This window comes from Nelusetta ayraudi, unplaced genomic scaffold (assembly GCF_046127955.1).
Source record: "Nelusetta ayraudi isolate G7.1 ecotype Tasmania unplaced genomic scaffold, CSIRO-AGI_Nayr_v1 ptg000068l, whole genome shotgun sequence".
Taxonomy (NCBI): domain Eukaryota; kingdom Metazoa; phylum Chordata; class Actinopteri; order Tetraodontiformes; family Monacanthidae; genus Nelusetta; species Nelusetta ayraudi.
In genome coordinates, this window is record NW_027466118.1 from 1439894 (window position 1) to 1456750 (window position 16857).

The 16857-nt window shown below is 46.5% G+C and overlaps 1 protein-coding gene across 2 annotated transcripts in view; it reads left to right on the plus strand.

Moving 5' to 3' along the window:
* Positions 1-16857, plus strand: part of gria1a (glutamate receptor, ionotropic, AMPA 1a) — a 68458-nt gene that overhangs the window by 34023 nt on the left and 17578 nt on the right. For both annotated transcript variants that reach the window (XM_076041540.1, XM_076041541.1), the window contains exons 9-11: positions 1074-1184; positions 4878-5084; positions 6070-6521. In XM_076041540.1, the coding sequence (XP_075897655.1) occupies positions 1074-1184; positions 4878-5084; positions 6070-6521 (770 nt within the window). The remainder of the gene's footprint in view (positions 1-1073; positions 1185-4877; positions 5085-6069; positions 6522-16857) is intronic.

Here is a 16857-nt window from a genome sequence, read left to right on the forward strand (position 1 = left end):
TTTGCATTGACTGTTCATTACAAAACTCTTGATAGCAAAACATTTGTTTGTTTTTTTCTCGTGACTTTTAAGTGTATTAAATTCTAAAGCATTAAAGCAAACATTTTCTTGATTGGAGAAGTTATGCTGCTGTAAAAAAAAAAGAAAGAAAAAAAAGCCGTAACCCTGCAGCCTCGTCAGCGCAAGGACTTTACTTACTCTAAACTGTAAACATGGCCGTTTTTTTATTTAATCTTTTTTTTTTTTTTTTGCTCTATATAAGCACGACGGCAGCATCTGAACTGCCACCATCCGGAGAGCGACGTCACTGTCTGCCTCTACTTGCTGGCGACCGAGCCAGCTGCCAGCCTTGTGCCAATCTGGCTCCTCTTGTGTCGGCTGACGACCGCATGCAGCTTTAACGGCTTCTCGAAAGACACAGCAAAGTTACATAAAGCGTCTCCGTTGCCCTTTTATGCAAACTGCTTTTTTTTTTTTTTGCCGGCGCTCTTCTTGCCCGTCGCCTGTTTAATATTCACAAAGTTTAGTTCCAAGAGTCGCAATGCGTAATGATGTTTTTTGTTGGGTTTTTTTTTTTTCATTCACGCTTCAGTTACTGGGAAAAAAAAGTGGTACGCTGACGTCTCCAAATGTCCCCTGTGGGGGGAAAAAACATTTAAAATATTTATGTTGCATTTTTATTATTATCAAATTAAACTTGGGCAGCGGAAGACAAAGTTCTGTGTCGTGGTTGTGCCTGGCAGCCAGTCGGCGGCAGCTCTGGGTCAACCGAGAGCATCTCCCCTCTGAAGAAAATTAGTCTATAAATAAAAACAGCTGCCTCATTTAGTTTGACTTACATCACTTAGTGGACGTAAGAAGCACTTTAACTCTCAGAGTCTAGCCTCTGCAAAGTGTCTGGTGTCATTGTAATTTACATTAAACGGCACTGGAATGAGTTTGCTTTGGGTTTGTTTTTTTTGTTAATTATTTACAGGATGAAATGTAAACTAAATAAAGATTTAATTTCTTCATAATGGAAGTCCTTTTCAGGAAATGCACTATTTATGACACATTTTCTTTCTTTGTCTCAGGTCGGCTACTGGAACGAAGACGAAAAGTATGTAACCACTGCAAGCCTCATCAGGAGCAGTAACGACACATACGGCCTGCAGAACAGGACGTACATCGTCACAACTATCCTGGTAAGTCACAATTAAACTACTGCATTTGGGACAAAAAATTGGGAATTTCATCATTTTCATGAATCAAATTTCCAAAAGCTTTGAGCCCTGGGAGGATTTATCTGTGATTATATCTGGCAACATACAGGACCTTCCTTTCCACACTACATTGCTAACCTCTGTATGTGTTGCACATCAGAGTGAGATTCAAGAAAAATTGTGCAATATTGGGGATAAAAGTATATTTTAAATTCAGGCAGTTGTCAGTTCTCAGGTCATTTTCTCACCTAATAGTTTGGTAGACTGACTCACACTGCACTTGAAAAATGAAACCAAAGAATCACGTCGATGTTGCTATGTTTCTATTGAGGCTAATACAATTATCTAATTCAAAGTCCTTGACAGGTTGTGAGTGGAGCAGCTGTGTGAAAATGTAATTTTCCGAGGTGTTGTTACAACAAAATGTGTCTCTAGTCTCCAGTTTCAGCGATATCATGTAAGACTTTTCAAGTTGGAACCCGGAGGGAAAAAAAGAAGAAAAGTCAAACGGAAAGAAAGGCCAGGTGTACATTTATCTCTGCCACAGTTCCTATAGCAAGAGTACTCACTTCCAAGGCTTTTGGAATTGCGGTGTGTCCTGCCTTTCACCGTCCACCTTTCTGTGGCTCAGATGTCGATTTCAGTGCCTCCGACTCCTCTTGGCCACAGTAATATAAGTGTATTGAGAAGGCTGAGTTGCTGGACTCTGAAATTTAGTCTGCTCATACAGCGCCTGGGTTGCTGTGACATTTCCTCAGAAGGAGCAAATGGCTGGGTGTTCTGTAATACAGGGATATGAAAGCGAGAGGTGTGTACTTGAAGGAGGAGGAGGATGTTCCCGCTGCAGAGCCTGAAGCCGTCGCCTCCACTTTTATGTTCTCGAAACTCATTTATCCAGTGGAGATGTAATTTGTCACGGGGGATCACCGTCACCACGTAATTTGCTTGGTTATGCTGCAGATTGTCACTAGAATCGTTATTTATTATTTTAATTCTGTGGCAAGTTTAGTTCTGTGAGGTGTGATGTGTCAAAAGAAATCAACTCTGTGCAAATTCTCCGTTGGTTACATGAAGGGTTGGCTCGATCTTGAAAGGTGGGAGGCCATGCAGAATGATGGGAAAACAATGAAACAGTGGAAACACGACGCCGATCCGGGCAACGCTTTAAAAGAGACGTTAGAGATGAGTCTATGAGTCACGTTCATGATTCATGCCTGCTTGACTCACAGATGTGCACCTCTACGTAGGTTTATGCTTACACGCTGTGCAAAAGCCGTGTTGCCAATGCAGATTGCAGCCTCTTTTTTTTTTTTCTTTTTTTTTTAATGAACTTTAAGTGACACAGTTAGTTGTTGTTTCCTTTGCTCTGGGACCAAATGCTGTATTTCGAACAATTTAGAAAGAAAACAAGGACGTTTTGAATGGGGAAAATGCATGGACACATTAGTAAAGGAGTTTAAAAGTCACCAATAAAATAAGAGCTTTTGAAAAAGATTTATCTAAAAACAACAACAACAACACAGCCTCCTACTAGCAGGTCATACTGGGAAGCAGGAATTTTGAGAATTCAATGGGAAATGGATGTATCAAAGTGGGTGTCGGGGGGCCTGGTTGGCAAATTTGCAGACACACTGCAAAAGTGGTAACCTGGAGTTTATGACATCTAATTTGGAAGAATCAGTCAAAATCTCAATTAAAAACCCCGGGCTTGCTGTCTCCCAACAGTGCCAACCAAAAATAACCGTGTCTGACATAATCTTCTATCAGTGTCCCCTTTTCTAGGAAAATAAATTGGTTCTCTGTCTTGAAACCAGGGTGAATAGAGATAAGGTGTGAACAGTTATTGGGCTGCGGGGTAGCTGTAGGATTTTTTTTTTTTTCCTTTTTTTTTTTTTTGCACCTCATAACATCTGCGCTCGCTTTCTGCGAATGTGTTGTTGCCAGCGTGAAGGAGTCACTCCTGCTGACTTAACGCACCCGCCATTCGTTTTACATAAGGGCGGATGGAGGGAAGGAGAAAAGAAGTGTGAGAATCGTCTCATTCAGTGTTACATCACAGGAAACCCAAACAAAAATCCACCAAGTACCTGTTGAATATTCAGTATGTCTTTGCATTGTGTTATAGTTGTGTATGTTGCACAGCAGATGAACGGTCCATGTATCCAATATCTGGTGAAGACCCAATGTTAAGTGTTTTGAAAAAAGGAAAACTTGGATGAACCCTCTCTGGTTGTCATTCAAGCTGATCAATCAGGTTTGTTAGCGTGTGTTAAGTCGGATGACTACAACTGCTCTGCTGAACTATCAGGAAAGTCTCGCCGAAGCCTCTCGCAAGTCGGAAAACACGGAAACAGCAGCGACTGACATCATCAACGCTCGTCTCTTTAGCAGCCAGGTTTGCGATCGCTCGCACTTCCTCTTTCAAGGGACGGGGGCAGCGTGCAGCAGTTTCTTCCCTGAGAATCCAAGGACTGATTGAAAACCCCTCCAGTTGGAGTTTGGCGAGTTGGAATGGCGAGACTCCTGCATCAAAATCTGTTATTTTGATCCATTGACGAATGAAAGGCTCCAAGTTTTGCACAATCATGATTTGCACAAGACGGCAGATCATCAGTCACGATCTGTGCGAGAATATTCGGCCTCCAGGATTAGAAGTTGAAGCCACGTCCACAGACCAGACGAGAGACCGTGTCTGGGGGTTTGGCGGATCAGAAAGGCGTCAAGATTTGTTATTTTCAAATTCTTATGCGGGCGCCTGTGAGTGTTTGTGTCTTGGTTTATTCCCATCACTGCCGAGTGACAGTAAACCTCAGTGAGACGGAGGCCGATAAGACAGAGGACTGTGAGGGACCCTTGTGAGTCCTATTACGTGCAGCATGTTGTGTGTCTCTCCTTGTCTGCCGGCGTCGACCGTGCGTGTCAGAGCGCTGCACGCCGGACCTCTCTCACCGCTCTGTCCCCCCTGGGCGTTGCTTCCCCTTCCAGCGGTTCTCGGCTTTCCACGTGTAGAAATGATTACCTTCACCTCGGCCGCACAGAGCAGTTGGGCTGTTAACAGGGCTCCAACACACACACACACACACACAAACCCCCCCAAACCACCCGACCTCCACCACCACCACCACCACCACCACCAGCCGTCTCAAGACCCCCCTGGTGAAATATGATGGTGGGATTTGCTCAGCTCAGCACGGCCTTAGCCATAAGCGGGACCACATAACTTGTGGGAATTGAGACCCGCCAGCTGCCGGTGGAACGGCGTTCTATTTCAAATACTTGTTGTTTGTTTAGTTGTTGTTTTTTTTTCATTCAATTTTCAAAGAAAAAAAACAGGAGGGGTCCCAGGTGCCGACAGTAATTCCTCTGGACGCCCAATCAGTGTGAGATGTATGAATGTTGTATGGTGTAGCAAGAGCAGGCTGGAGGAGGAGCAAAGGGCAGGAATATATATATTTACACACAGACAGTGTGTCAGACATCGCAACCTCTTGGTGTCTTTTCTCAGTTTTCCCTCATGAGGTGAAGGCTTCACGACTGCAACTTGTAGTTTTAAGATTAAACAATGTTTTGTTTTGTTTTTTTTTTAAACTTTTCTCTTTCAATTGTAACATTTGAGTTGATTGCAGCTACGCACAGCCAGAAAAAAAAATACTAATAATCATTACTATCCTGCAGGAGTCTCCGTACGTGATGCTGAAGAAGAACCACGAGCAGCTGCAGGGCAACGACAGGTACGAGGGCTACATCGTGGAGCTGGCTGCCGAGATCGCCAAGCACGTGGGCTACCAGTACAAGCTGAAGGTCGTCACCGACGGAAAGTACGGAGCCAGAGATCCCGAAACCAAGATGTGGAACGGCATGGTGGGAGAGCTGGTCTACGGGGTGAGTAGGAACTTATTTTATTATTTCAATAAGTCAACGCAGACTTGTATATGGACCGTTGCTCTTGCTGCAGTGAAGATCTTCCTGTGTGGCCGTGCTGTACTTTCTAATGGTGAGAGAAATGATGTGTTGCCGCTTTCAATGTCTGCAGAGATGCGAGCAGCTTTCTGGGGGAACAGAAGGTGTAGAGCAGTGGTTCTCAACTGGTTGAGTCTCAGGACCCGCATGTTTTTTTTTCCTTATCATGATGCCGTGACCCAAATTTATTCCACAGCATTGAAATTTCGTCCACAACAATAAAACACGGTAGCCCACCTTCTATCATGTCTCGTAAATATTATTGAAATTATTGAATTGAATTGTATGTCTTGCAAAAATAAGAGGACATTTTCTCTATAAATTCATATACAGGGTGTCACAAAAATTGTTATATCATTTAAAAAAGCAATTATCTTGAAAACTACCAAGTCTGGCTCAATGAAATTGAACAGTTTAGGTGTTGAACATTATTATTATTAAGTGTTCAATATGTGCACCGCCTGTGCGAGCATATTCCAAGACGCAAAATGACTTCTCTTTGGGAGTGAATGGCTTGGTTCAACCTGAAAACAGTACAAAAATAAAACATTTAATGTAAAATCTCGATCTGTTTCTATACATTCTGTAAAAATTTGAAATTATTTCAGCAAGAATTGCCAAAATGATTGGCCTGCGAAATGATGCAAGGTACTGGGGCGCACCCTGTATGTTAAAATCTCTTTTTGAAGATGAAGCCATGACCCAATCAAAACTGCTCCGCAACCCACCAGTTGAGAAACACTGATTGAGAGCGAAATATCATCGTCACCTTGCTTGGCGTGTTTGAAACATCTTCACCTGACCATTTCATTTCTCTCGCGCCAGCTAACGATCTATGTAAAACATATAAGAAGTGTTATATTTATATTTTTACAAATAGCTTTTTTTCCTTTGGTGGCTCTGTCAGAAAGCCGACGTGGCCGTGGCCCCCCTCACCATCACGCTGGTCCGCGAGGAGGTGATCGACTTCTCCAAGCCCTTCATGTCCCTCGGCATCTCCATCATGATCAAGAAGCCCACCAAATCCAAACCGGGCGTCTTCTCCTTCCTGGACCCGCTGGCCTACGAGATCTGGATGTGCATCGTGTTCGCCTACATCGGCGTCAGCGTGGTCCTCTTCCTGGTCAGCCGCTTCAGCCCGTACGAGTGGCACGCCGAGGACTACGAGGAGGGGGGCGAGCCGCAGACGCCCACCCAGGCGGCGGCGGCGGCGGCCAACGGGGTGCAGCAGGGCCAGGCGCCGACGCAGCCCAGCGCCGCCCAGCAGAGTCCGGAGCAGACCAACGAGTTCGGGATCTTCAACTCCCTCTGGTTTTCTCTGGGGGCCTTCATGCAGCAGGGCTGTGACATTTCACCGCGGTAAGAAAATGAGAGGATTTTTATTCACTTTGACCGCGACCCACATACCACTTCCTTCTCCTTTCGGCTGCTTCCCTTCAGGGGGGGCAACAGCCAATCACCTGCCTCCGCACCAATTGACATCATATCTTCTGTCACTACAACCATGTGCTCGTTCTGACGACCAGAACCGACCAAAACACCTCAGCGTGGCCTCTCTTGGCTTTATCTCCAAAACAACATAGGCTGTCCATCCTGGTCCCTCCCACAGAGGAGCTCAACATTATAATCTGTGTCCACTCTCCCCCAGCCTCTTGATCAACGTCCTCACTTCTCCCCCCCGCCCCCCTGCTTATCTTATCTCATCTTGGCTACTTCCTGGTTTGAAACGTGGCTGGCTTCGGGATGACTCACGCTGTTTCGGAAAGTTTTGAACAAACTGTGCAGTTAGCGGAAATAACGATTTCGCGTCGTCTTCCCCAAGCGGCGGATGCTGTTGCGTCACACCACCCCTGACTGCGAGTGACGCAACGGCCGCAGCGTAGACAGCTAGCAAGAAAACATTGACTCATTGCCTCAAATGTGAAGCAGTTGGTAAAAAAAAAAAAAAAAAGTTTTTGAAGTCAACTGCATTTTTTTAAATATCAAAATCTGACAATTTCAGACTTCTGGAAGGAAACGGGACGGTGGTCTGACTGCTTTGAGTCTGAAAAACACCTCAAGACATTATTCCCTAGTCTGCAGCACCAACGCGCACTGTCACACGGAGCGGTGCTGAAAGTTTGACGACGAGCAGCGCAGGGAGTTAATGACTCGGCCAAGTTCCTCATATTCATCCTCCTCCTGTCTGACGATCCACCCCAGGGGGGGATAAAAACATATTTTCAGTGGGGACAAAAAAAAAAAAAAAAAAAAAAAACCTCTTTGGCATCCTTAACTTAAAAGAACATCCCAAAATCCCGCCGTCCCACTAATCAATCAGCCCGCGGGGGAAGGTAAACACCGGAAAGCCCCGGGCGGCACCGCGGAGCGGCGGGAAAGCGTCTCACCTCGAGTGCTCTCGCGAGCACAGGCGAGGAGCCATTATCGAAAGGTCACCAATTAAAAATCTCATTACATGTCTGAAATTAGAGACACCGAGGTCGACTCTGGCGAGCTCTCCAGAGAGGGACGAGCGGAAGGGAGATGAGAGGATAATGTCAGTATTATCACCGCGAAGCCGCGAGCCAGAAGAAAGAGGTCAGGACACGGACACGCGGCCTCGCTGTCTTATTAAACATTAAGGCGGCCGCGTACATTATGTACAGGTGCGGGCAGAGGGGTGGAGGGCCGCTCAGCCCTAGCGCGTCAATACTGTGTGAGACAAGAGGAGAGAGTCTCTCCGACCAGACGCTGCAGTGCCGACAGAGTCACGTGTTGTCTTATTTTTTTCTGAACAAATTGCCTCAGTTATCAGTCAAACGCTCCCTGATTGAGGCACTGAAGGTTAGAGAAATTATTCCTCTGCGTGGCGGCGGCAGCACTTCATTTTTATCTTCCATCTCGTGGCATTTAAAACGTGTTTTCCTCCCCCTTTAGTCTGTTACCTTGCACAAATATCAAAGGGAAGATAGGACGGATGGAGGGTGGGGATCGAGGGAGGGAGGGAGGGAGCGCTCGCTGCCTATATGGACCCACGTGCGGCACATAGGTGCTCAGCGCTACATGACTTAGCCAGCTAGCGCCGCTCTCTACTCCCACTGGCCTCGGCCTGACATTTCGCGTTTTCCTGCCCGGAGACTCTGCTGTTGCTCATTGCGGGATGTAAAGGCTTTCGTCCCGGGCAGCCTCTTCTCTTCTCTTAAAGCTCAGGAAGATGCATCCGCAATAACTATTGATTTCCCGGCGCGGTTGCACAAAGACAGAGAGAATGTCACCATCCATTCTCATATTGTTCTCTCCCAGCGGTTAATCTCCGAGTGCGCTTTTGTGCGTTTGTGTGTGTTTGTGTGAGCATGCACCTCAGTGTGTGGGCTTGACCGCACACAGGGTTCCGCGCATTTTTCGCTCCTCATCTTAATGTGTTTTTTTTTTTTTTTTTTTTTTTTTATCAGCGGAGGAAAACCTTTCACGGGCACTTTGAGAGGACAAAACAGATTTTTCCAGAGCGGGGTTGAACACATTAAAATGCATCAACGCAAGATATATCATATTATTGCTCCACCACGGTTCTTTACTCAAAGAGGTTTTCAAGTGGTGGGGAAAAGTGTCATCAGTGAAGGTGACTGCTGCGAGCCTTTGTGATCTCCAAGGACTCCAGTCAAATATGTTCCAATGTCTCTCCAAGGTGACTCTCATTGTCTCTCTTTATATTTTTGGTGAATAGCTTTGAGGGCTTCAATGGCCTAGTGGGCTGTGACGGTGTAGAGTCTTGAGAGGGCTGCCATCCCCAGACATTTCCCGGCAAAAAGTGCCACCTCAAGGGGGCGCTCTTTGAGTGTTGCGTGCCCTCTGTTGTTTCTCCAAGTGGGCATAAATGCAAAGGTTGCGTCCGGAAGGAGATCTGGCATTAAAATGACGCCAAACCAAACGTGCAATATCATTTTTCACGGTGACACCACTTGGGAACAGCCAAAGGGATTTGCTAGCCTTTAAAGCCCTATTGGATGTGATGGCAACTCGTAGCTCGTTCACAATTGGGCCGCACATAATATTGAAACGTCAGACGCAAGAACAGTCCATGTGTGGGTTCACGTCACACTCAGCAGCTCAGGGTTCGCAGACATCGGGATACCTAGCGCCGTGCAAAACAGTGAATGTTTCACCCAGCTGAACGCTTCGCCTGAAGCCACGGTTTTCTCCTTGAAAATTCGGGTGACCCACTTGCTCGACTCGGCACAGCGCGGCACGTGACGCGAAGGTGCATCTCGACGTCTTTGCTAAAGTGTTGCGAGCGCACGGTGAGATTGCACGAAAGCGTACCTTCCGACTTCCGCTCACGTTCCTCTCCGATAGTTGCGATAACACTGTGCGTGCGGCACGGATTAGTAACGTGAGTGCAAACGAAGGAAAGAAGCGAGTGAAACCACAGTCGTGCCTCTGTTCATATGTGGACTCTGTGTAACTCTGGTAAGAGTGTGGTATCACTGAAGATGCAGCAGTGGCCTGTTTTAATGATGTGCTTTGTTTACAGATTTAGTTTTAAGTTAGGATGCAAAAAAAAAACCTCAGCTGTGCTTTTGCGGTTCATCGTCAACTTCTTTCCTCTCTGGAACCCAAATTCCATCTCAGCGAAAAAAACGCAAGACGTACAAGAAGGTGAAGGAAGGGAAGGCAGGAAACTGTGGGAGTAATAAAATCAATAAGTCAGATCAGAATTGTGATTTAAGACAAGGTGTGAAGATGTAGTCTACGATGCATCCACTGAATCGTCTTCATCATTGAAATCTAAGGATGAAGCGTTTGGCTAGCATCTCTCGCTATTTGTTGGTGCATTGTGGGGAAACTGCAGCCTGCTACTTGTGCGCATTGATTTGTTGTTGCTGTTCTTGCTGACAGGAAGTCGCAGCTAAATATTTGTAATTAAACCAATGACCGCTGGACAAACGTGTCACCCTGCACAAAAACCGAAAAAGTTCCCAGCAGTTTTTCTTCATTAACAACACGCGACACTTGCTGTTACCGCGCTTGGTTTGCACGGCAGGTTTTAGGCGTAGCGCTCGTCGCCCAGGTGACGGCCGAACGTTCCGGAGGAGCGCCGAGTTCTGACCACTCAAGGTGGACCCTCACTCTTGCTGCGCTTTGTGTTTAATCAAAGACAAAAGGCCAAAGGAGAAAACGCTGGCGACGGTTCCGCTGTCCTGGATTAATCAGGGGGTGGGCGTGTTTAATTTCCCCAGCATGGCTTTATGTGTACAGGCGGATTCTATTAAAAGCAGACAGCTGCCGCTTCCTTTGTCTGCGGCTGACGAGTTGCCCGCTTCCAGGTCCGTGGGCAGCGCTGCGTGATGCTCGCACCGTATGGATGCAGATACACCCTGATTTTGCATTAACCAGGACGGCGCTTAAGCTTTGTCTGCATCTGGTGTGTGTGTGTGCGCACGCGCGTGTGTGTGTGTGTGTGTGTGTTCCTGCTATTTATTCTGGGAGACCTTGTTTACTGTGCTCTTTCTAAATGTCAGCACTGTCAGTCCAGCCCCTCCCATAAAGCCCAGTCCGCACTGCTGGGCCCTCCCTGTGTTTATCTCTGCAGACAGGTGGTCTCTGAGAAGGAGCCCACCACACACACACACATACACACACACACAAGCACAAACACAAACACAAACACACACACACACACACCAGTCCATTCATCCACCCCCCTCCAATCACGGCTTTTCGCTCGTCCTGTCTTCCAGCCGCTGCTCGTCACCCTCTATAGATCTGCAGCTCTGCCTCCTCCTGCGCTCTATTTTTCCTGATATTCTTCCTGATTCCTACCTGGCACCGCCGCACGACAGCCGCTCATATTAAACGGGCACGGTTTCCAAACAATGTGTGCTTTTGGATGAGGTGTTTAATTTGCGCCGCCGTTGTCTTTGTGTAGATCTTCTGGACAAATAAAAAACGAAGACAGCTACACCCCGGAAAAAAACATGTTCTGGAAAATGAAATGCAATTTGTTTTGAGATTGGATCCCAATTCTTGGCCCGCGCCAAAAAAAACAAAACATCATGTGACAGGCAGCACAGAGGAATTTGACAAAAAAAGAAATCAAAATCTATTGTCTTTGACATGGTTGTTAAATCAAGTTGATTTTGGAGTCCACACCAGAGAAAGACCGACAAACAGTCACTCCAGCAATTGTGCTGGAGTGACTCTCAGCGTGTTACCCAGCCATTAAGTGTGGCAGAGGAAATCATGGAAATTCTCCCTCACATTTTCTATTCCCAAAAGAGGAGCGGTGATTTTATGTGTTGCTCCAATGGGGATTTTCTGGTTGAGTTACAAAAGAAAGGAAGATAGAAGTACTGGAATGGAAAAAGTCCATAAACATGCAGCAAAGTCAGAGAAAAAAATATATTTAATATGTTTAACTCAGACGACTGATGGACTACTAGCAGACAACAAGACACTGCTGCAGTCTACCGGTCAGAACTCACCGTGAAGTCGACTGTGCCACTGCAACCCATGTGTTGACGCTCTGTGGCTGCTGTTGTTGTTATATTATCATCACTTCTCTTCCTTGTTGTGCACCAGCCTAGATGCAACTCCAGGGCAAATGCTGGAAACACCTTTTTCTTAACTTTAATCTAACAATTAAATTCATTCACGGTGAAATACACTATTATTTACTGTCACCTTTGCTAAAAGTTGAGTGAGTAATATTAAGTTGAGAACATTGACTGTATGAAAAAAAATGGATGGAGCTTCTAGCTTCAAAAAGGAGGCCACACAGAAGAGCCAAACACCTGCATTCTATCGTTTGGTTTGCAGAGAAGCCAAAGTTGGTTGCAAGAAAGACTGAAAATGTGGAAAGGATTCCTAAATTCATACTATTACAAACTGTTGTTGTTCTAAATCACTAGTGGAATGAAATATTACTGTGGCTGAAGTTCCGTAGCCAACCGTCCGTGTGATCGTCCTCGCAGCGGGTGGGCGGGTGTTGGGACACTCACTGCACTCACGCTCCGATCATTTCTCACCTCCACTTCCACCCACACTTCCAACTATGGAATCTTCCCGTTTCTGAACGGAAACTCCAGATGTTGCCGACTGGAAACCAACCGCTAAGCTTCTGAACCAGTAGGTGACGTCACGGTGACTCCGCCCACCTTTATGTACAGCCATCGGGTGGAGAGCAGCGGCTGTTGTGCGTTCGATGGGCCCGTGGAGTCGCCTCCCCTCCCGAGTGTGAGTCTTGCTCCCGTCGCACGACTGTAAGCTGAAATAAATCAGCTCTGCCACGGACGCTCCGCCTGCCACAACAGCAATTTATCAAGCCGCCGGTCAGAATCATTGAATAATGGATCCAGCGTGTTGCGAGTTATGGTCGCCCGAGGAGGGTCGGTGTTTCTCACGCTGGGTTTATCGTCAAACCGTGAGGCTGTTGGGTTTGTTTTTTTTTCTTTCTCCTTCCTGAAACCAAACAAGAGGCGGTAAAACATCGATTCCAGCTACGTTGGTGGAAGAACTAAAGGAACAGTTCACTCAGAATGAACCCCCCACCTCTCCCACTGACGACTCTGAGGAGAACTCATGTTGATGAAGGGCAAATTTTTTCATCAACATACTCTGTCACAAGACGAGTGAAGATGAGACAAGGCAAAAAAAAATGAATAATCTAATACTACATGTCATTTGCACAGAAGAGGTGAGATGAATGCGACTCCTGACTCGGGAGCTCATTTTTGGTATTTTGGGGCGAAGACGTGATGTTTAGCAGCACGGTTTGAAGACAAACTGGACTTGAATGCCACGCCACCACACCACACCACAACACACGACAACACACCAATCCATGAGGATTAGAAAATGTCACCGCAGCTTCCATCTGCCTTGGTGCTGTGTTTGGTAAATGGCTGACATTTGGAATTTATTTTTTGATCAGTTGCCATCCTCCATATTTGCAGATGTGTTTTTCAGGTTTTGAACATTTTCTCAAAGAAGAGGGGGGAAAAAACGGCACTGACACGCTCTTTCTTTTGTCAGAGTTGTGCTGGGCTAATACTTCTCTGACCGGGTCTATTTTAGAAACTCTTACCGGGGCACTGGGAAATTTTCAATGTCACTGTGCCCTTAAACTCTCCAAATGGTCCCTGCCTGCCACTTGCATTAGCGTCGGGTGAAAATGGGACTATGAAAATGAAGTGCTCTTTAAAAAGTTACTCTTGAGAAGTTCACCTCTGACTACTTCCGGGGGTTCTTGGAACCCTGTGACCCGGCACCCTTATCTGCACGACACCAGGTGCTGGGTTTGAAGGGAAGCAGGGTTCTGGAAAGGAACGTGTCACCCAACCAAACAAATAGAAATGGTTTGTTTTTCCCATTTTGCTTGATACCTTCAACAAGATGTCTGCATTTAAGGAGCGGAAACTCTTGTGTCATCACTCAAAAGTGATAAATTGGCGGGTGTTGCCTCAGGAGAGACGACCCGACACGCCTGCACGGTTTGATTTAAATCCTCCGCTTAATGCTGCAGCCACCTGTTTACAGAGCAGATATTTATTTTCCCTCCCCTCGGAGTCTTTGCCGTTTCCTTTACTTTCCAAACCCAGAAAATGATCGTACACTCGATGCATCTTAATAAAGATGCGCACCGGACAGCGCCTCCCCGAGGCCGTCGTTGAGATTAAACAGTTGTCTAATCGCTAATCGTCGTCTCGGGGAGGAAGCGGTTAAACCGCCTCCGATCAGGGGGACCTATCGATCTCCGACGGCGGATGAATTGCTCGTCCCCCTCTGCCGCGCCGCTGCCGTCATCGATATCATTAACCAGAAGAAATTAGATTGCGTTACGCGCCGTCGCGTTGCGTAATTGTGGTGCCAGCGAGTTGCCGCCGTTAAGCAGCTGGCGGGAGGGGGGGGAAACACTCGGCAGGGACGGAAGGGATCATTTATTCATAAAGAGACGGTTCAGTTTAGTTCACCAGGCGCCGCATGTTTTATGTATTTATCTGTCCGGGAATTGGCATGAAGGCAACTTTTGATCGTACATGGATCTCGCCAGGGCCGAGGCAAGCATACACACAGACAAAGACACCGCCCCCCTCTGGGAGGCGCGCGCCGGCGCATCTGCATGCCGAGCGTGCGCGGGTCGCACATGCATGTGCGCGCTTGTGAGCTCTGGGGGGGGGGGGGGGGGGGGGGGGCTTCCTCTTCTTCTTTCTTTTTTCTTTTTCTTTTTTCTTGTATTACTGTAAACAAAGTGTGAAAAACGCGTGGCTGTCACTCCTGCAGCCATGAATAATAGACCAGGACCGGCGCACTCATGGGAAATCTGCCTGGTCCAAAGCAAACACCGCCAGCAGCCTGACAGGAGAAGGTGCACGCAGGTGCTCAGAGGATTATATGCCAACGCGGAGTGCGTGTGCGTGTGCGTGTGCGTGCGCTGGCCGTGTGCGTCAAGGAGCCCTAACGAGCACTTTCCCCCCTGTTATTGCACCCGACTATAGGAGCGGTTGCCCTTATAGAGAATCAGTGGAGAGCAACAGGAGGAGTGAGGAGGAGGAGGAGGAGGAGTGAGCGACTGAAGTCTCTCTCAGCTCTGCCGTACTGTTTGGAGTGCTGACTGCGTTGCCATGGCGACCTTAAAAAGACACAGGCGTGTTTTTTTAAAATTATTATTATTATTTTATTTTCCCGAGGAAGCAACAGCTTTAAATTGACTCCCTGAGACTCCCTGGGTATATGATGACATGGTTACATGACATCTATATGTGTCATCATGCGCTTGTGGCTTTTTTTTTTCCACATCGCATTTGTCTATGTTTGCGTGCTCTGTCTGCGCTCGGATCCTGCTCTCCTTCTTCTTCTTCTTCTTCTTCTTCTTCTTCTTCTTCTTCTTCTCGCCGGACTGACTAAGAGGCTGTGCGTAAGTGTGTGGGCGCTCTCACTCTGCACTGCCAGCGCTGACTTCTCTCAGGTTACACGAGGCAACGGCCGCATCCCTGATGTTATTCCCTCACAAACGCTGCAATTGCAGCGATATTTCACTCACGCTGGATCCTCGGAGCTGAGCCGCGGCCGCGCGGCGTCGCTCAAACAGGCCGTAACGTCGCAAAGTTGCTTTTGTTTTTTTGGGGGTTTTTTTGTCTCCCAACTGTGCACTTATAACAGATTTATGGTGTTTTGAATCGCAATGATTTCTGGCGTCTTTGTTTTTTTTTTCGCCGTGTACTTTGAAGTGTGATAACTAGCTTTCGGTATCCATCGCTGCAGGCTGGCAACAAGATTAGCATAATGTTCTCTTTCCAACCCAGTGGCATGGTAATACTGACCTTTAGACGGAAAGAAAGGTGTGTGTAGGGGAAGTAAAGATGTTTTTGCAAAGTGTTGCTTCTTTGCATAAATCCTCGCTGATGTTTTTTTTTTTCCCCCTTTCCCTCAAAATTGAAATCTCTCCGAAAAATAATAAACGAAAAAATAAACAACGCTAGCGACCACGAGCGCGTCGGAGCAAAAAGCAAAGTGTGAGCAAACAAGAATGGACCGTAGACTCAAACAATTTGTGGCGACATTGCTCATAACATGCAGAGGCTCATTTGGGGAAAAAAATCTAATCAGACAGACACAGAAGTGGCGGAACGCCGAAAACACCGTAAGCAGCTGCTAAGTGCAGTTTCGCTGTGTGTCTGTGCTTCTCCCCGGCTAGGTGCGCGCTAAAAGCATTGTGTGATGCACATCAAAACCAATTTTCTGTTCGCTTGTCACGTCACTCTGATTTTAAGATACAGCACCGGGCCCCAAACTGTCCTTCACGGTGACCTAAATGGCGGCGGAATAACATTAAGGAGAATTGCTTTTATGAATATTTCATCCGGGGTAATTATCCCGACAAACCCACGATAATTTGTACGATTTAAAGAGAGGCTTTTTGTGCCGTGGAGTCCAGCAGGAATAAGTAAAACCTAATGAAAGTTTTATCATCACCAGGCTTAATGTGTTCCTAAAGCATACTGAGGGAACATTATTTAACAATAATCCTGCAATATGAGTGGTTGAATAGCTCTGAGGTGTAAGACCAAAATGTTAGTCTGAGGAGCAGTTAATAGTGATTACAGTCACTTTAGGGGCATCTGGTTAGGACCCAATTGGACCCTCATTGGCCCTCAGAACTGGCGTAACTCTTCCCAGCTTTCAACGCCACTGTTGCAACCTGGTCTCCAGCATCTAGTGAAGTATTTTCTGCTGCCGTTTCTTCTTATGTGGGCCATTCAAAGCGTTCAAAGTGTTACATGTTCCAAGTTCTGCGAAATTAGTACCATTAGTTTGGTATGAAATAGATATAATATGATACAATATAGATGACTGAATCAGTTATTACTGAGCTGAGTTTTTGAATATGAAGATGTGAATATGAATGTTTTAAAGTAGTCTGTAGCATTTCCTCGCGTTGGCTACGTGTGCGACCAGCTAATTCAAGAAATTACGCTGTTCTGATTTGTCTGACATTTCTGGTCAGAGTTCGCAAGTGGAACAGGCTTCTTTTTTTTTAACACTCATTTCTTTTATTACAAACAACATTTTTCCTTCTTCCATTACGTGTCTTTTCTTTTCAGCCGCACAAGAACAGGAAGTCACATCAGTGCATGTCGTTATCAGGAGTGATCACCGCTAGTCGTTGCAGACATACAGCTGTCCCGCTCACTCTCGAGAGAGAAGACAAGCAGGCATC